General features: G+C 50.5%; 1 protein-coding gene across 6 annotated transcripts in view; it reads left to right on the top strand.

Annotated features, from left to right (window-relative positions):
• The window catches only part of NTM (neurotrimin), a 390965-nt gene that overhangs the window by 344020 nt on the left and 26111 nt on the right, over positions 1 to 20834 (top strand). For all 6 annotated transcript variants that reach the window (XM_066564272.1, XM_066564276.1, XM_066564270.1 and 3 more), the window contains one exon: positions 18941 to 19066. In XM_066564272.1, coding sequence (XP_066420369.1) covers positions 18941 to 19066 — 126 coding nt within the window. The remainder of the gene's footprint in view (positions 1 to 18940; positions 19067 to 20834) is intronic.

A 20834-nucleotide genomic window follows, 5' to 3' on the forward strand; every position in this document is an offset into this window, starting at 1 on the left:
ACAGCCTCCCCTTTCTCCCTGCAGGACATTTCAGCTATTTAAGCCGTTCTCTGGGTTCCTGGGTTTAAAGGAGAGAGGCGAGGTAGGAGGAGAAGGAGCTATCTGGAAAGCTGTTATTTGTATTGATAATAAGCCGTCTCCAATGCGTGCCTGCTAAACACTCCCACTGCCTTGTAAGATGCATTAAGGGAAGTTGGCCTTATCTCAGTGCAGGAAATGGACTTGGGGAAGGAGGCACGGAGCCTGCCAGAGTTTAATCTCACTTAGGCACACGAATTTGCATGATAGAAAATGGTGGAATTTTAGTGCTTAAAAAGAAAGAAAGAAGAAGAAAAAAAAAAAGGCAAAAGCAGGCAACTGGGGGGATATTAGCGCTTTCCCTGCTTCTTTATCACTTTGCCTGGCCCTATCTGGCTTTTGCTGTTGTCACTGGAGAAACTAATCACCCCTCCCCTTTTGTTTGGTGTAAATGAGTTTTCCCCACTCCTTCCAGAGCCCAGGTTAATCTTCAAATCCCTGCCTTTGTCTGGGAGTTAATTACCTGCTCGGCAGAGTCGGGGGGCTGTGGACACAGGTGGCAGGGGGCGGCAGGGGGCAGAGGTGGCAGTGCTGGTGGCACCTGTCCCCGTGCAGGGAGCAGCACTGCCAAGGTCTGTGCCGGCAAGATAAAGCCTCCAGTGGGGCTGCAGTGCCCCAGCCGGCTTTGTTTCAACCATCAAACTCTGCCCAATTAATTTTCCTTTGATGCCACAAGCCCCTTTCACTCGTGGGACATCAAGGAGAACTTTTTGTTGCTTTTGCTGCCTGGGAAATGCCTTTGCTGGGAGGAAGGCTCAGTCCCTGTAGTCATCATCACCTTACCGGTGAGGCTGAGCCTGTGCCACCAATGCCTGCATTGCACATCCCTGGCTTGGGAGCAAGAAGGGAAAAGGGATTTGCCCAGACACTGCTCACGTTTGAAGCCATGGGCTGGAGTTTCACACTGGGTAAGATGCTCCCCCTGCTTTTGGCATGGATTTACTGGGGTGTCCACACATTTCCCACCATGGGAGCAGCTATTCCTTCTAGAAGCAAAGGCAGGTTTAGATAATAACTCCTAAAAGGCATGGGGGAGCTAGGAGAGCCTCCCAAAGCAGTGGAGGGGAGGAAACCAGCGGCAGGAAATGGAAATCCTCCCTCACTTCGCCTGTGCTCTCGGCTCTTTTGACTGATGTGCTCCTTCCCCGGCTCTCTTTTGTTGCTAATCACCGTCCCTCTGTCAAAGCATCCTTGCCTTTTGTATCAGGGCTGTCGTGGAGGACTGAAGGTCTCCCACACGCTCTCACGCACTGGCCTAGTTTTTGGCTCTTTATCCTCGTTTTGCTCTGCCCTCGGGAAGCATCTCTGCAGGTCCCACATCCATTACTGCCCCTGGATCTCTCCATCTCCCTCACACCCTCGGATCACAGCCCTTGCTTCTCTGGGGTGTGCTTGTCCATGTTCCCCTGTGGAGTGGCCTCGTACCAGGCCAGGCTCCCTCCAGCCTCCCCAAAGTCACTTGACCTCTTTGCAAATCAGTTTAACATCTGTGAGGCAGAGATTATAATTGTCACCTACTTCACAGGGGGGTTGATGAGGATTAATTCATTAATGTCGACAGAGGTCTTTGAAGATGGAACGCTCTATCTGAGAGCTAAACGTTATTATTAATTAGCAATTATATCGTGGGGTGGGAGCAGGGAGGGAAAAGAGACTCCAGAGTCTGTACTGTGGAAGAGTTTGCCCTGGGCTCACTTTCTGCCCTTGCTGCAGCTTCAGGCTGCCCCAGTTTCATGTCCCTGCTGCTACTGGAGGGACCCAGGCATGCTGCATCCCACTGGGGGTGTGTCCCACCATGCTGCTCCTTCCTGGAGCTTGTGGATGAGCCTGCTGGTGTAAAGAGAGGGAGGGATGGAGGGGTGAACAGTGCTTGAGTGAGTTCACATTGTTACAAGGAGGGCACCTTGGTAATAGGGAGTTTGGGATGAAGGGATGTCATAGAATCCCAGAGTGGTTTGGGTAGGAAGCGACCTTAAAGACCCCTGGTTTCATCCCCTGCCATGGGCACGGACACCTTCCACTACCCCAGGGTGCCCCAGCCCTGTCCAACCTCACCTTGGACACTTCCAGGGATGGGGCAGCCACAGCTTCTCTGGTTAACCTTGGCCAGGACCCCACCACCCTCATTTTAAAAAATGTCTTCCTTATATCTACTCTACATAAAACTTTTTCCATTTCAAGCCATTCTCCTCCAGGCTTGCCTGGCACCCCAGTGATGAAATGGGGCCAGGCACTGCCAGAGTCATGGGAGGATGTATCCTGTTCCCAAGGACAAATAATTGGCAGAAGACTGGAGCAGAGGAGAAGGAAGATCCAGTGATTCACAGGACACACAGACCAGTTTAATTTCCTTCCTGTTTTTCTTTCTCACATACACCCAGGCTGTGGCTGATTCCTGTTTGTGTCCCCAGTGAAGCGCTAATGCTGTCGTCCTGTTTGTCACTGGGTTCCTGACAGAGTTCTTTGTGGATCCCTCCAGATGTCCCGTGCCTCAGTGCTGGGGGCATTCCCACCTCTGGCATCCCCATGGCTCCACTGTTTCCATCCTCCCTGGCTCAGCTGTGTGCGCTGCCGTGGCAGCGAGGAGAGCTCCGTGGAACTCTCTCTGCTACTCCCTCAGAGCTGCGGAGGTCACCCTCGCTTCACCCCTCTTCTAGAAAACAAGAGCCTGCTCCTCTTTGAGCCTTTCTGAGCACGCAAGCTCCCAGCAGCCCCGTTCACTCAACCTCTCCAAAGGCTTTCAGGAAGAGGTCACCTGCCTCACCCAGAGCCATTCAAGAGTGACTCTGCTAATCCCTTCTGCGGAGCGGGTGAATCCGGGAGGCCAGCGGCTCCAGCAGCTCTCCAGGCAGGGAGGACTGCTGGTGGGGATGATGAAACAGAAAAGCCTTATCAATATGATTGTCTGGCAAAAGATTTTGAGAATATAGAAATTATAAGCGAGATTGAAGTAAAAGGAAGCTTTTAGATACCTCAGTTACTGAACAACTGGAAAACAATGGTGTGGCTGGCTGAAAGTAATCCCCTTTTGAAACAATACCCTCTGCTTGCAGACAGCTCCAAGGATCAGAGCAGACCCTACAGCTTGGCAGAAGAGATTTAAAGAGTAGTTTTTAGGGTTTAAAATGTAGCACAGTATGGTAATGTAATGATTCTTATAGGCTGTATGGAAATGCTATAGGATTTGTATCTTGTACTAGATTGGTTAGTGAGAATCAGAATATTCAACACAGAAGATGATTTATGGTATTGTGACAGGAACCTCACTCTCTTATGCTCTTGCTCTCTTGCCCTTTTACTCTCTCACCCTCTCATCCTCTCTCCCCCTCTCTTCTCTCAGTCCTGCTCTGAGCTGTGCCTGGCAGCTCCCAGCAGGGCCCTGCACCCAGGCCCTCTGCAATAAACCCCAAGTTCCAGCCCTGGCTGCAGAGATCTCTCGTCTCCGTCCATCCTGACCATCCTACCCCTGATGCTCCTACAGACTGCAGCTGTGTGTGCCTCTCCAGATGTGCAGCATGTCCCCTTCCTTCCCCATGGATTTACCAGCCAAAGGGGTGGCACAGCAGCACCCAGGATGTGTGTAGGGTACTCCCACTGCCGCGTGTGGTTTCCAGAGGAGCCCTGTGATAAAGCCAGTGGGGGTTTAATGAGGTCACTGCAGTTTAATGTTACTGCAGTAATCTCTTTTGTTTTACTACATTAAAATATTTGTGGTGGAACGGTTGGACCACTGTAATGCGATATCGCTACCTTAATGTTATTGTTGCCATGGCGACACTAATGGCAGCTCAATAACATTATTGCAATTTAATCTTACGACAATAAAATTAAGGGTAGAACAGTGAGACCCCGGCTCTGTAATGTTACTACAGTAACAGCGTTGTTATCGTAGCCGTGGGAGCGGAGTCAGCCCGCTCTAGTGTAACGCCGGTGCCGGTGCTTTGTTGTTACTACAGGAGCGCGGAGCATCCGTGAAAATCACAGCAGGGGATGAATGGGAGGAGATGTCACCGGGTGCGCCGGTGCTACTGCTACCCTGGGGCTGTCAACATGGGGAGGTCATGCTGTAATCCCATCATTTATTCATCTAATTCCTCAATTGTGGTGTTTTTATCGGGGTCTGTCCTCTTCTCTCTCCGTTGCTGGAGCTCTTTGGAGCGGGTCTGTTGTTTTAGCGGCAGTAACTCTGCAGGGAAGGATTTAAAGCACTGCCTCCATCTAGTTCCAGATCCTTCTGCCTGGCGTTTTATAGCATGTGGCTGTTATGGAGTGATAACGTTTTATATTTATATGTCATCTTTCAATGTGAAGGATCCTAGCACAAGCTACAAATTACTGCCGTGCTGCAGGGCCAGGCAGACAACCCGGCACACACAGTGTGCCAGAGGAGGGGTTTCATCCAAGGGCACTGATTCCTGTGCAAGTGAGAGTCTCCTTTGCCCAGAGGATTTATCCAGAGTCCCCAGACTTTGTGAGATGGGGCACAGATCTTTGTGCACCCTGAGCCAGGTACCTCAAAAAGCACCTGCCATCGCTGGCAGGGGTATGGGCAAAATTCCTCCTTTCCTGGCTGGCAGCATTGTATCAGGGCTGGAAAGGCAATGGGGGGACAAGGCGCAGGTGACAGCTCTGTGCCACGCAGGGGCTCGCTGCAGTTTTCTCCATCCTCCAGGGGAGGGAGGCAGAGCTGCTGATCTGTCCCGAGCATCGCAGAGCTCCCCTCGTCCTGCCCAGACCAGCGCTCCTGGGGATGCACACTTGCCATGCCCAGGGCTGTGTGCTTTTAGCTGAGGGATGTGCCCACGGATTTATGCTTGTCATGCCCAGGGATGCACACTTTCTGTGTCCAGTGATTCACGATTGTTTTGCCCAGCTCTTGCTGTGTCCAGAGATGTGCACTTTTTGCCAAGAGATAGAGGTTTGTTGTGCTCAGGGATGCAGGTTTGCCATGGTCAGGGATGCACTCTTGCTGTCCCCAGGGATGTCTGCTTGCTGTGCAGGGATGCACTCCTGCCATGCCCTGGGATGAAGGTTTGCTTTGCCCAGGGATGTGTGGTTTGTGCCCACGGATGCAGGTTTGCCATTCCCAGAGATGTAGGTTTGCCATTCCCAGAGATGTAGGTTTGCCATTTCCAGGGATGTGTGATTTGTGCCCAGGGATGTGTGGTTTGTGCCCAGGGATGTGTGGTTTGTGCCCAGGGATGTGTGGTTTGTGCCCAGGGATGCAGGTTTGCCATTCCCAGGGATGCACTCCTGCCATGCCCAGGGATGTGTGCTTGCCTTGCTCAGGGATGCACATTTGCTGTGCCTCCCCACCTGCCAGCCATGCTTAGTGCCCCAATTGCCCACTTGCCCACCTGAACTATGCACCTCCTCTCCTGCTCAGCAGGCAGGAGTTTTCCCTCTGCTTTTAGCCCCTGTGCTCCCTCCCAGCTTCTCAGATCTCCATCCCCAGACAGCTCTTTGGCACCTGAACCTGGGGGTGTTGCTGCCTGCCCATGTTCCTACAGCCCAGCCCCAGTCTGGGCCTGCTCAGGGCAGCAGCTGCTCCACTCCCCTCGTGCTTCAGCATTTGATCTCTCTCCATGAGTGTTTGGATTCTGACCACGGCAATAATTCCTTCTTTGTCCTTTAATAAAAGACCCGTGAGCTCCCCTTGACACCGGAGCTGGAATCGCTGGGACCTGGGGCGTCCTGTGTGCCAGCTCTTTGTGGCAATCTGGTTCCACATCCATCCTGCCAACCCTGCTCCTCTGGGGGTTACATGTTTGAAAACATGAGCAGCAGCTCATCTCCCATTCACTGTTTTTCTCCATCATTTGCTTTATTAAATATTGATTTTCTGTTGCATTATTAAAACTTAAGTCCTGAGCATAAATTCAGAGTTGATACTTTAATCTGGCTCTTCTTTTTGGCCTTTAAAACTGGTTTTTCTGGCCAGTCTCTCTGGAGGCGAGTCCAGAAGCAAAAACCTGTTGCAGAGGCTTGGGGAGTCAGAGGATGAAGCAAAGGACTCTTCCCAAGGGATTTTTGTCTGTTTGGTGTAGTCTTTGCCATGAAGGTGGTATCCATGGGGATCCTGGCCTGCAATCCTGCACAGACCTTGAGTGAAAGGAGGTTGGGGAGGAATCAGCCAAGTTTTTTCAGGGGATTTTGTACATTACTGGCAACCGGAAGGATATAGCCCTCTCTTTTTTTGGTAGCACAGAGAAATTGCAATCTGGAATGGGAATTTAGCCTGGAGCCACTGCGTGGGCAGGGTGGCAGTGAGGCATCCAGCCTTCCACGTGCCTGGCTCTGCTCCCTAAGGTTTGCTGCCTTGCTTTGCCAAAATTGCCCTGCTTGGGAGTGGGCCTCTGCTGAGGACAGGAGCCACAGATGGCAATGCCTTGTCCTAAATGCATTCCCAGCTCCTGAGTGGTGCTGCACAAATCTGTGTTATTTTACCCTACAAATCCTCAGCAAAAAACAATCAATGTCCTTGGCCAAAGCTGCAGGCAAAGCCAGATGAACGTGCATGGTAGAAAGCCACCAGCAAGGCAGGAGCAGTGCAAGTGGCCACCAGCACATCCTTGATGGCCACGGTGGGTAGCTCTGACCCCCAGTGAGATCCCTGCTCTCCTCCCATTCCCTATCAGAGAGCTGCACGCTGCCAGCTGCTGCCAGACCCCATGCTGCCAGCAACCAGGTGTCTGAACATACTTCCAGAGCCAAGAGAGCTCCTCAGCCAAAAGGGAGGAGGGGAAAGCAGTGTGGCAGCACTGGCAGGTTCGGGAGGATAAAAAAAAAAAATTAAAACAAAAATTAAGAAAATGAGAGAAGAAAAAAGGCAGAGGGAGGTTTGCAAACGGCTTTTGGATCCCCCATCCAAACGGGGCATGGAACCTGTGCCTGGCAGCTGCTGTGCTGAGCAGTGATTTAAAAGCAGACTCCCAGCAGCAGGGAAAGAGGCAGAGGGGGAAGCAGATGTGAACACAATGCTGGAGATAAAGGAGAGGCCAAGGCAACAGCTGCCAAAAAGCTGCCAGGCCCTGCCACCTCTGAGGGCTAGAGAACCTCCAGCAAATATCTCCAGGCTTGAGGACAGGCTGGAGGGAGGTCACTGGGACAATAAAGGGGGAAACTGGGTGGAAAATGTGGGGTTTTTCACACTGTTCTTGCTTGGGTTTTGAAGGAGACGGGGGAAATGGGAAGGACGAGCTGCATTGAAACCTGGGGAGAGATGTGATTTTGTTTTCTTTCTGTTCTGGTGATGCAATGGAGAAGAAAGAGATTTAGAAAGACAAGGAGAAGCAGGAAGTGAAAAACAAAAAGGCAAGGATCTTTGTAAAAGATGTGGAAATGTGGTTGTTCAAATAAGATATTGAAATGTGGTCTTGATTTGTTTTGGTCTTGATGGGTTTTCCATGCCTGCTGTGAGACAGCAGTGAAAGCCCTTTGTCCTCCAGAAAGGAGGTGAATTTGTACCTTAGTCTGTGACTGGATCCCTGGAAGGGATCAGCATGGCCCCACTGCATGCAGGGGACAGGGCGAGGAGGTCTTCTTGTTTTAGGTAGATCCATATCCTCATATAGAAAGAATTGTGCCCTGTGAGGGTGCTGAGGCCCTGGCACAGGGTGCCCAGATGGCTGCCCCATCCCTGGAAGTGACCAAGGCCAGGCTGGACGGGGCTTGGAGCCCCCTGGGATAGTGGCAGGTATCCCTGTCCATGGCAGGGGGTGGGAATGAGATGACCTTTAATGTTCCTTTCAACCCAAACCATTCTGGAATTCTGTGATTTTTCATTTCTGGCTTACTGGTCCCAGTAGTAGAGAGGCCCAAAAGATTTCAGCTTTCCTTTTTGGTAGCATCTTGTATCATTTCCTGGGTAGGATTTGGGATGAGGCAGGAGAGGCCACAGACCCCATGCTGGTTTGCTGTCCTGTGTGAGATAAGATGAACAGGTCTCAATCCACCCTCCTCTCTGCCCAAGTCTCCTGCCCACTGGGCCCCCACAGCCACCAGACTCCCCAGTTTGTGCCCCAGGCTCTGCTTGCCTGGCCCAGCATTGACACAAGGCATCAACAGAGATGTCTCCTCCATGGTTTGCTGTCCTTGTAATCCCTCCTCCCCGCAGCCAGCCTGAGAGCTTCAGCCTTTGATCCTCTTCCTCTTTTGCAAACACTTCTCCCTGCTTGTGAAATTAAATCTCTCTCACAGCGATTTCCTTCCCTATCTTTTCTTTTTGGCCGAGTCTGTCTGAAATACTCTCTCTTTTTTTTTGCTCCTTCAGCAGCAGGGCTATATAATTGATGGCCTCGCCAAGCTTTCTGCACTGAACATTAAACCCTTCCTGCCTTGGCTCCGACCGGAGTTCATTACTTTCTGAAAAGCTCTGTTGTCTGTTTGTGCTCAGATGATTGTTGTTGTGGAGGGGAGGATGTCGTCGGCACAGAGAGAGGAGGAGGGGTTGGATTTGGCCAGGGCTGCTTTATAATCAAATCTCTCTCCCTTTAGCAAATTTTTGAGTGGAAAAGGTCTCTTTTAGTAAAATTGAAATATAGTACTCTCCTGAAGCAGAAGCACAAAGCTCAGGGTCTGAATTAGTGCAGCAAAATGTTGTCTGGCTCTTGGGCCAGTGGGAAAACGCTGCTTTGCAATATTCCCCTGCTCAGCACTGGGCAGGAAGGACCAGAGGCTGCTCCCATCACCACAGGCTGATTCCTGGGATAGGCATTTCCTAGGAACCTGCTGTGGTCATTCCTTCCAAGCTTCTGCATCCCAGGAGCTGCCCTGGGAAGGATGAGCCCCACACAGTCCTTCCAGCACTGTGGTGTCCTCATCCTGGAGCTGGGGGTCACTCTATGTGTGTATGTGTGTGTGTTTTTACATGATGCAAATCCTTTCTACACATTTTGGCCTTTCCTGGCAAGACCAAGTGGTGCTTTCTGTGCTTTGCCCTGTGCTGACAACGCTCCTGGCTCCCCATCTACCTCCGTGGGCTTTCCGCACTTAAAACACAGCAAGGCTGAGGTGATTACAAGGATTGGAGATGCAGTGACACTTCCCTGCCAACAAGTAATTGATTTATTAAAGACATTACAATACATTCATGGTTGAGCGTGAGAGTTTCCTTTGAACTGGCTCAGAAATCCGAGGGGATTGTGCCTGGTTGCGAGGGACTGCGGGCAGAATAAATCTGGGCTCCCCCATCGCCTCCCCCCCGCGCCGCCACAATTTCATTTCCCTTTGACTGGCGCGAGTAAATATCACAGCTCGACAACTCCAGTCCAGTGACTGGTGTGATCCAATTTAATAGCATTTAAAAATTCAAAGTGATTGTTAGCCAAATGGAAATGTAAGATTTCATACCCAGCCTGCCTTGGGGAGGAAAGGGAGAATTAGGGAGGGTGCGGGGGATGTAGACAAATGGACTAGATAAAAAATAATGGAAAGTAACTTAATTAAGAGGCTCGAGTCAAGTTAAAAACAGTAATGATTTTGAATCGGAGAACCACAGGTATTAAAAATGAAAGGGAAAGAGGAAAGAAAGGAAAGGAAAGTGTGGATAAAAAGCCTCCAAAATGATTAAATGGGAGGAAAAAGAGGCATAGGAAGAATGGGGTAAAAATAGTCCATCCATGTAAAGTAGGAGCACATGGGGAATAGATGGTGCTGGTGATGAGGCTGGGCATTAGGAAGACAAATAGGGAAATTAAGGATGCTCTGGCGGGGATAATTCCCTGTGGCTTTTCTGGCATTCTCGGAGGCACGAGTGTGGCCGAGAAGAAGGCTCGAGGGCTTTGTTTAGGAGGAACAGGAAATGAAGGAGCAGTCCTAATGGGAAAGGAGAACAGCCCCCGCGTTCTCCAGGCACATCAATATCCTTCCCTTGTGGGACCATCGCTCCCTGCTTTTCCTCTGCTTTTAGCTCTCTCAAATGTTGCTTGGCTGGGTTGAAATTGGCGATTGGAATTTTAATTGCCCCTCTATGTACAGGGATACACAGCTGTGTCTCGGTGGCCTGATGACTGATTCTTAACTGTGGAGCTCTCATTCTGTGCAGCCCAATGGAAATACCTGCCCTGGCAGCCACCCTCACTCTCCCTGTGCCTTTTTAATGTGGCTTTCCAAGCTCCACAGAGCCTGAGATGCAGGTGCTGCAGAGCATTGATCTGAACAGGCACTTCTGGCCCATTTGATCTTTGGGTCTCATTTCTCCATCCGTAAAGTGGAAATAATAATAAAGCTCCCTTATCTCCCAGAGTTTGGACGATAGGGATAAACCACATTTGAAGGTTTGGGAAGGACAGTGAGCATCATCCCACAGACTCTGGATTGTTGGTGTTTGCCCTCCTGCTTGTTCCTGGCATCTTTGGCCAAGCTTTGGGTTGGTCCCCTGGGCTTGAGGAAGCTGTGAGTTGGCCTAGAAATGTGCCTTGGGAGAGGATGAGGAACCAGCAATATTCCATGGGAGGGGTGAGGAAGGCTGGGAGGTCTCTTGGAGTCAAAGAAGGAGAGACTGAAAAAGCAGGGATGTAAAGAAATGACTAAGAGGAGTAAGGAATGGATCAGGGCATCTTTGGGAAGGTAGGCCTGCCTCTGTTGGAGTGATGGGTGAGTCACAAAAGATGTGTTCCCATGGGGATAGGAGGAGTGGCAGCACATGGAGGCATGGATCACCTCACCTGGGGTTCATTTTGAACTGCTGGACCTTGCTGACCTCCCACTTTGCGAGCTTTGTTCTCCCACTTCACAAGCTTTGCTCTCCTACTCTGTTCTCCCAGACAAACAGTCTGGGCATAAGTAGCAGCCTCCAGACCACCTAATCAGACAATAACAGGGCTGTGCTCTCTGCCTGATCCATTAATTTTTAACTGGAGTCAAAGGCAAAGATGGGAAGAAGCCTAAGCAGAAGTAAAAGCCCTGTCTGGAGCACGAGGGCGCCTGGAAGAGCTGGAGCTCAGGAAGGATGGGAGGAAAGTGGCTGTCTAGGAACAGGCAGTGCTGGCAGTGGAGGGATGTAAATAGATAAATGAGACAAAAAGGGCATGGATAGACTCAGAAGATCCAAATAAACTCAATCAAAACTTGAGACTTTCTCATGGTTTCCACATTAACACCACAAATCTCAGTGGTTTTTGAAGTAAAGGCACCGGGTCCAGCGAGGCATTTGGGGAAGCACAGCTCATCCTCCTGCGGGGGTGGGAGAGCCGTGTGCTCTGCCTGGGCACGGGCTGGCAGCTCCTCGAATTAGCTGAGTGTCAGGGTGGAAGTGCAATCACAAACACTTACTTTGTGCTCCAGCCCTGCGAGAGGGAGCACGAGAGCGAGAGCGCCGAGATAAGAACAAATATGCAAGAGCGTAATGTGTTTTTAATGGAAGGGAGATTTATTTCTCTCTGTGTCTTTTTAAGCCTCTAGATAGATCATAAAAAAACCCAGCCCAACCCACACACAACCTGTCTGCCTGAAATAGCCGAAATGTAATTTAAAGAGCATCATTTTAACTAATACTTCACTTCAGAGACACCTGCCCTATATTCATTGGAGATGCAGGCTGCATTAGAGCATCTGATTTATCTTTGGAAAGGATGTTTGAGCTGCTTTGTTCCTGTCAGGTCCTTTTTGAGGAGTGAAGTGGCACAGGGCAGTTTGGCGAGCTCAGCCCTTGGTGTGATGCCCGCTCTGCATGGACAGAGGAGACAGGGAGAGCCCCCCTGCTCTCCAGCAGCAGAGTGGGGAGCAGGAGGGTGGGGCACGGCCACTCTGGCTGGTTGTGGGGAGGGGAGCTGGGGGTTTGTGCAGGATTTAGCAGGACAGCATGTGTCGATGGATCAGATGAGCAATATCGTGGATATTTGCTGTCCATTGGAGACTCCAGGTTGGCTGGGAAGGGTTGTTTGCAGGTACATCCATTTGAGACACGTGTCCTAAACCAGTTCTGTGCATCTGTCCCCATGGAGAAATGCCCCCCTGTCCATTTCCTGTGGCCATAGGCTCTGGGTATCTCATAATTTCTTATGTTGTTGTCTTTTTCACAAGCCTGCAAGGATGAGAAATTCTTGTCATTACATTGACAGAGAGATGAGACCAAACGAGACCAAGGGTTTTGCCAGGAGCACTCTGGCAGAACCAGCATCCATCCATTTTTCTCTGCACTTATTGACCCACAGCAAGGATGCTTTTCTATGATTAAAAATAAAGGAAATTCCACAAATCATGCTTTTCTCCCAGAGTGGAGGAAAGGATCCCCTGCTGGCCTGCATCCCCCAGCTCCCAGGCTAGTCCTAATCATCTCCAAGCTGGGGTCACCTATGGAGGACAAGGGAGTGTAGGGATGAGTGTGAGGAAAGATGGGGAGAGGAGAGGAGAGCTGCTGTGAAATCCCTCGCTCGCCCTTTCTGATCTGAAGTTCACTTGTAATATTTTCCCCAGCTCGGGTTGCTAATGCGTTTTGTTCTCCAGAGTGTGCGTGGCCCGGCTTCCCGCACAGCCTTTAATTAGTTTCTGGATGATGACATCTCCGCCGAGAATCATCTCGTCGTGTCCCTCCGATCTTGGGGGGAGATAAAGGAATCTAATAAAGACATTCAGCATTTCGAGGTGATGGGTTTGACAAGCTTTGTATTAACCACAAGTCGTGTTCAAACTTTCTGGGGTGCTCTCAGCACGCTCTGGCTCGTCCCCACACAGGGATTTTCCCAAGGGTCTGATGGAGACTTCACTGGTACCCAGTGGGATGAGAGGAGCTGGGGACCCTGCATCCCCTGAGCAGGGTGTGACAGAGTCACTGTCACTTTGTTGGTCACCGTGGAGGCAGTTGTGAGAGAGGCTGTCGTGCCTTGAGCAGAGGTGTCAATAATGCTGGAAAAATGATGCAGATGTCTTAAGGATTCGAGATCCTTCAATTTTCTGCCTTTCATGAGGCGTTGCTTGGCTTACAGGGGGAATCCCAGGTGGCTCGGGGTGCAAAAACTGGAAACTAGATCCGTGCAGCGTGTGTGGAGTTGAAAATGAGATCTGTCTAGACAGGGAGCTGAACTGCCAAACACTCCTAGTTTGTCTGCATTTCTTCATGGATAATAATGAAAAAAACTTTGCTTTTATATCTTTCTTCTTGTTTTCTTTTCACTCAGCATCATTAGACTCATTTTAAAGGAGGCAACGAAGTCCAGAGCTGTGCCACATCTTCCTTCTGGCATTGTAACATTAACACAGAACTCTCCCAAACCTGAGGGAGGGATTCTGCCTCCTCTTAAAGCTGCTCATTAACAGCCATACAAAGAAACTATGGTTTGATTCCCCACAGGTGTGGGGCTTGGTGTTAGGTGTTTTCTTCATTTTTTTTGCTAGGGAAAATGATGCAGATCCCTTCAAAGTCTTGAAAACAGGGGAGTGAATCCAGTGAGGCAGCATCCTGACTCCTGAGGGAGCTGCTCTTGATCCAGGCTCGTGACCTGGACCCATCCAGAAATCAGGGGAAAATCCTTGTGCTCGAGCCCCGACTCTCCTATTGTGCCACGTTTATTGTGGTGTATCCCTTGTTGACTGCAGTAGTAGTGCTGATTTATGCTGTCGTAAGTGGAATCAGATTGGGCTCCCTTTTGGCACTTAGCTATAAAGTTTGTCTGCAGAAACCCTGCTGTTTATGCGGTGAATTATACCCGCGTTCACAAATACTTTACTAATGAATGATTGGGAACGTCTTGTTTCCCCCTCCTCCTCTGAGTTATTATGATGCTGTGCTGTATAACCTGCTGCAGAGACGGGCGTAAAAAATCTCGTGTCCTCCAAGCTTCCCTGCAACAGGAGCTGTTACCTGGTTGGGAAATCATTTAGACACATTTCGGTGCCGTATGACACATCTCATTACGCCTCGCTTTAGAACGAGCAATTGTCATTAGTTATTTATTAATTGCTTATTAAGGTCGTTATGTATGTCCTCTTTGTTTCCAGCCTACTTTTTTCATGGCTTGGGCTGCTGCCAGGTTTGTGAAGAGGGGGATCAGTCCCTTGGTGGAGCTGTGCTGAACATGGGAAGGGGGTGGTGGTGCCAACCCAGGGTCCAGGCAGCCCTGGGAAGCAGGATAGGCACCCACAAGGGGTTTGTGTACAAACCTTTGTGACTGAGCAGGCTCTGAGGCTGTGTCTGCCCTTCCTCACACCTTTGGACAGGCTCAAAACAGCTCCTGATATGATGGAAGGATGATATGAAGGAAGGATGAAATGATGGAAGTGTGATATGACAGAAAGACAAAGCCCTCTCTGCTTTTCTCTTAACTATAATTGTGTTAGAGCAACACAAACTGATTTAAAAGCCCATTATAATACACCTGTAATTGAAGGCACAGGGCTCTCAATTTGCTCCCTGAAGGCAGAAAGCTTTGGAACACAAAAGAGAGAGGAGGCACCATGGAGGTGCCTGGCACTGTGGCAGCCAGCACTGCACCTTCTCCTGACCTGGCAGCTACAAAGTGCTCTGGTTACACTCTGGAGGAGCCCTGGAGCTGGACATTGGGTCCCTGCCTTTGGCAGCCCCTCAGTTGCCTGAGGATGGGCTCAGTTTGACTCAGCATTGCTGTGAGCAGGGATAGGACACCCAGGACTCCCCCTCACCCAATCCCAGTGGCAGGACCCATGGCAGCAAACTCTGTAAAACACAGGGAAGTCTGAGTGTGACAGCAGTGAGAAGCTGTAAGAAGCTGTTATGAGGAGCAGGAGCAGCGTCAGGCTGATGCTCAGGAAGCTGCCAGTGCACATCACAGATCGCCTGCAGAACGCAAGTCTGACTCTCCCTCTTTTTCTTTCTTCCAGACACTTTTATAGTTGTTCTTTGTTGTTTCCTTTGATCTGGAGCAGATGTTACTCGTGCTGGAAGATGGAGGTTTGCATGTTTTATGAAAGGGAAGCAGGGCTGGGCTTACCAGGACAGCCACTCTCTCCCAGGCTATGCCAGGGCCTGAGACCCATTGGCCGGGGCAAACACCTGCTCTGCCTCACTCCCACACCAGAAGGGGTTTGCCTGTCTGCAAAGGTCACAACTGTACTTCTGCATTACTTTCTTGGCTTCCAAAACTGCATAGAAAGGGGGTGCTTAAGCCAAAAAAGTGCAATTGCTCCTTGAAGAAGGAATAGGCAACTTGATTTGAAGTTCCCTTGCCAGTCTGAGGTGGAGAGGTTGTTCCAGATGCACCCTCCACTCAGCCTGATGTGTGGCTGAAATTTGGGGTGCTGGGGTGAGGGAGCCAGAGATGGGGGCAGGGGCTCAGGGGGAGGACAGCCCAGGCAAGCAGCACAGTTAGTACATGCCAGGAAGGTGGGTGGGGAGCTGATGATGATGGAAATGGAGGTGGCAGGGCCCAAGCAAGGAAGCAAAGCTGGTGATGTTTATACAGTTTGGGATGAGCTGTAAAAGGCAGCTGGAGCAATAATCAGGGAAGGCCTCAGTGCTGCAGTGGGTGCCATGGGAGAGGCAGCAGAGGAGGTGGCAGAAATGCCTGGGGAGCCCCACCACATTCCCAGGATGTGAAGATCTGTGTGCAGCACTGCTGCGGGATGCAGGCACGGGATCTGTGAGCTGCACACCTGTGCTGGCAGGGGCGGGTGTTTGGAGGTGAAAGCAGAGCAGGGATATCGTCTGTGCCAGTGGCAGGAGGGTGTCTGTGCGCCAGGGAATGGATGTGTGTCGGCAGGCACATATGCTTGGATCCAGAAAGACATCTATCACCTGCCTGAGCACCCTCAAACGTGCAGCTCACCATATGCTTTGGTTAAATATTTAAGCAAGCTGCTTTCTGTCCTGGGGACTCCTTGTGTGCACCTCATTGGGGCGAGCTGGGGGCGTGCCCAGGGCACCTGCAGGGGGCTGAGAGCACCCAGAGACCTTCCCCAGAACCGTGGTGAAGATGGAGGGGGAAAAAAGAAAGAGTTGGATCAATAAAGCACCAGCCTGCCTGTGGGGAAATCTGTGCAGTGTCACCGGAGCAGCTTGGCCAACACTGCCATGTTTAATCACTTCCGAGCAAGAGAGATGCTGAACACAAAAGGACTGCCTGCAAGGAGAGGGTTTCTGCTTGGGAAGCCTGCATTTACTTAGCTTTATTTATTTATTCATTCCCAAAGGGGCACAGCTCCATCTGCGTCCTGCTTTCGGCACAGGAAATGCCCCACTGCTGCAGAAATGCCAAGTGCTGGTGAAAGTCCTTTAATGCAGAGGGAATGGAAGCGCCAGTGACTGTTAAATAATATTAAATATATACTTGGATCATTTATTTATTAAGATTTCCCTCCCTAGTCTGATAAAAGCCTTACAAAACACCTGTTGTGTCTCTAGAAAGGCATTTGGAATAGTTTGTGCAGTAAAATATTCAACTATTTAATTAGCATACAATAACCACCGTGTTAAATCCTACCACTGCATAGACAACTCCAGACTTAGTTAACAGCTTCAGTGACGTTTCTCTGGTTTGCTTCCCAGATGTTCTTGCCTCCTCTCATTCCAGATGGGCCACAGTAAATTGCATCTCCCTCAAAGTGTCCTGAGCTTGCCAGAGTATGGTGAACTTTTGCCCTGTTGCATGAGCAGTTTGAGCTGCTTTTTATAGAATTATGGAAAGGTTAGAGTTTAAAGGGACCTTAAAGACCCTCTAGTTCCATCCCCTGCTGTGGGCAGGGACACCTTCCACTATCCCAAGCTGCTCCAAGCCCTGTCTAGCCTGAGCCTGGCCTTGGAAAATTCCAAGGATGGGGCAGCCCCAGCTTCTCTGGGCAACCTTGGCCAGGGTCTCACTACACTCATTGCAAAAAACTTATACCTGTTCTAAATCAACCCTCCTCAGGTTAAAGGCATTCCCCTTTGTCCTATCAATCAAAGCCAAGTTTAAATTGTTTTAATTATGTTTTATAACCTGGTCAGTTGATTTTTGTCTCTCGCCTGGGTGGGTGCGAATAGGTCTGTGCAGTCCCAGAGTAGCAGTGTAAAGTCTGACTTGCTTTTTTTAAAGCCTCTGCAAAACAAGCTGAATTGGGTCGATGTGGATTCAGCAGTTAAAAACATCAGAAAGGTTCCTCTGTGATGCAGCAAACAGCACATTAAAGATGATGGATATTGCTTTTGTTTTTTTGGGACTTAGAGCTGGAAGCTCTTGCTGCTTCCCAGGCAAAGGTGGGCGATCACTGCGCCTCCACTTGGCTCTTCCCACCTCTCCAAAATGACCATGGTAATACCCCCTGGGCCTGTTTTTGTTGTGGAGACCACACACTCTGTGTTTTTAGAGCACACATGGATTTCCTGGCTGGCAGTCCCAGCCTCACCAGGAGCACAGTGGAGCAATCATAACGATGTTGTAATTAATTGCATCTCCTCAATGGACCTGGCCATGGGCAGAGCATTCCCAGCTCTGAGTGGTCCCATGAGGAATGTGCTGTCCCCTTAGTGACACTGAAGCATATTAATATTTTTTAGGTGTTGTCTTTGTGCCCTCCACTGTCCTGCCCCAGAGCCCCCTCTGTTTGGGAGCAGCTGATCCAGGGCTGCTCTCCAGTGCATGATTAGCAGATTAGCCATCATGCCCAGAGCAGCAAAAAAATGAACTCCCAGAAGCCCTTCAAAACAGAGAATAATTCATTACCCACCTTGATTTCCACTTAAAATGTACTTTAACTACACTTCCAACTACAAACCCTAAATCACCATCATGTTCACAAAAAATCCATCATTTTTTATTTTATTGCACGGCACTGGCATGACATAATCCCTTCCAGAGCGTCTTGGAGTGCTTTACGGATCAATAAATTACTTACCTGCACAGCAGAGGCATTGCGTGCAAGGCCATTGCAGTCATTCCGGCTTGGCGCAGCCCAGGAAGGTGTGGGAGGTGGGGAGAGGCAGGGAAGGGAGCCCCAGGAGCGGGGTCCAAGTCAGGATTCGGGGTGTTGGGCTGCAGCCCCAAGTGGGGAAATGAATCTGGCTCTCCCAGCAAGGGTGGAAGGTGTGGGTGATTTGTGGCTCTCCTGCAAAGTGCTGCAGCGGGGTGCCAGTGCCTGCTAGGCTCTGGAGAAAGTCTGGAAATAAACCTGAGAACGTGACAGTCTTTATTATATTCTGCAGGTGCAGGCTGATAACAGCAGCTGATGCTTTTCCCTCCTACATCCCCACCAGAAGATCTCCCAGCCCTCCCCAGCAGCCACATCGTGTCCTCTGCTCATGCAGCAGCAGGAGCTGGGTGCTCCCTGCTTGCTCCCCATCCCTTCCCAGCCCCCTTCTCATCACCCCCATCGTGTACCTGTGTCCCCTCCTGGGACCTGGACCCCCTGTATCTGACTCACTCCTGCATGCTCTGGGTGGCAGTGCCAATGCAGGGGGATGGTTTTCCTCCCTGCAGAATTTCCCTCCCTTTGCAGGGTGGTCGACCTCAGAGGCTCCTCAGCAGATTCTCTCTTCATGCCCAGCTCCTCTTGGTGCTCCTGTGCTTACAAGGGCCTGGCAAAGAGGAAAAGCTGCAGGAGTTTGAAGGGGATGACTCGTGTTTCCTCAGGATGATGCAGCTCTGCTGGGAAGGGTTTGTCATGGCTAGGAGGACACAAGGAATGCTGGAAGTGGGGTAGGAAGAAGTACTGTCTCACACCACGGAGGAGTTTCTCGAGCCTCCCTAAAATGACTGAATCCCCTCTGGCTACAGTTTCTTCCCACTTCAGCTGTGTCTTCTCTGCCCCCTCTTTTCCCTGTTTCTTCCTGCCAAGTCAGATGAGACTGATGGGCTACTGCAAAAATTGTCAAAGCTGAGGGAGGATGGAAATTCAGCCTCCTTCACCCACAGTCTAAGATTTGAGTTGAAGCAGAACCAGTTTCATTTTCCTTCTCCTCTTTGCATCATTGCAGTGTCTCCAAAAATCACCGAGATCTCTTCTGACATCTCCATCAACGAGGGCGGCAACGTCAGCCTCACCTGCATAGCCACGGGCAGGCCAGACCCAACAATCACCTGGAGACACATCTCACCCAAAGGTAAGAACCAAACATTACCTGAAATATTTTGGGAAGGGCACAGCACTCTTTGTGAGTGGCTGGGGAGGGGTCGGTGGCTCATTATGTTGCCAGGAGAAGGTGAAATGCACCAAAAAGATGTGACTCAACACAGGACTTGGTGACTTTGGTGGAGGAACATCCATCCTGGTGGTCTGAAAGAGGAGCTGATGGTTTTGGTCCTGTGGAAGATTGGCTGTAGGTGCCAGGTTGGGGTTGTTGTGCTCAGAGGTTTATAGAATCAGGGAATAGTCTCTGTTGGAAGGGACACACAAGGATCATGGAGCTCCTGCATGGGGCACTTGCATTGCACATTGAACGTGCTTGTCTGGCCATGTTTTGAAAATTTTTCAGGCAATTCTTACAGGTTGCTTCAAAGGAGGATTGTAAATAGTGCAAATGAGCAGGAAAACACATGAAGCATTAATTGGTGGCCTTGTTAATTGGTAAGCAAACCCTCAGCAGAACTGTGTGGGTGTGACTGCTGGGAAGCAAATTCCCAGACGTGCAGGACCGTATAATTTCAACCCCTTTTCCCAGCTGCTTTTTGGCACTTGTTTTGCGTTTTGCTGCCCTGTTATTCCCAGGCGGTTGCGAGGCTCTCGTGGGTGAGCCGGGGGTGAGATCCGGAGGCTCCGGCTGGGATGAGCCGCGCGGCCAAGCGGCAACGCCTGCCTCTGATCCTCTGATCCTGTCTAAGCGCTTCAGTTCCGCCTCAGAGTCTTGTTTCCCCTGGGGTTTTACCAACGTGGGCTGTTGTTCCAGACAACTGCCTCAAGCTCTCCTTGGGGACGCCCGGCCAGGCTGTCCGGCAGCCAAAGGAGCCGGCGCAGGGGCGGCAGTGGCGAATGGCACCGTGGCTGCTCTCCCTGCCCAGCTCCTGACGAGGGCTGCGGTGTCTCGTTGCAGCTCCATTGATTTTTTGCTATTTGTCTGTGCTGGAGGGAATGGCTGGGCCAGATCCATCACTCTGCAAAGCCCAGGCTGAGCAAGCTGGGTTGGTGGCATCTCAGCCCCTTCCCTTGACAGGAGCCTCTACAAACCATTCCCCCAGAGCACATTTTGGCTTTCCACTGTAGGTGGGCTTGCTTCTGGGCTGGTGGTTTTGGTCAGGGTCTTTGTATGGATCCATGTGCTCCTCCCCATCCCTGAGCGTCTCTCTATGGAATCAAAGTTGCTGTCACATTTATGGTCGAGGCAGTCTCCATGTGTTCCCACCTTGAAGCCTCTTCTTCCTACTCTTCCCCTTGTCTACCCTGACAACATATTTTTGTTTTGCTCAGCCTCCTCAGTACCTGTTTTTCACAAGCATCTTGTTTTCCCACAGCCCTTCTCTCCTTCCTACATCCCCTCCTGCTCCCCAGAACCCTTGTCTCCCACTCTTGTGCCCCTTGCTGCCTTCTCCCACATGCCATCCATCCTGTCCTAACCAGGCTCCCAGCTCCTGATGCCTCTGTCTTTCACAAGGGCTATTTTCTGTGTTTGCTGCCATCCAGCAGGTTTTTTTCCCCAGGGAATCTTTACATGCGCTTGAACCAGATGTTTCCATTTTACTTAGGACTTAGCTGCTATGGAAACTGAGGATGCACCAGGAGAGGAAGAGTGAGCTAATCAGAAATTACCTGTGGCGCTGTGTAATTTGCAGCAGCAGCTCTTTCCTGATTTTGGCCATGATTAGGCATTCTGCTTTCAAAACTCAAAGGGAACAAATGATCACAGAGATTTACCAGAGCCTGGTCTCCTGCTGATG

This window comes from Molothrus aeneus, chromosome 22 (genome assembly GCF_037042795.1).
Source record: "Molothrus aeneus isolate 106 chromosome 22, BPBGC_Maene_1.0, whole genome shotgun sequence".
Taxonomy (NCBI): Eukaryota; Metazoa; Chordata; class Aves; order Passeriformes; family Icteridae; genus Molothrus; species Molothrus aeneus.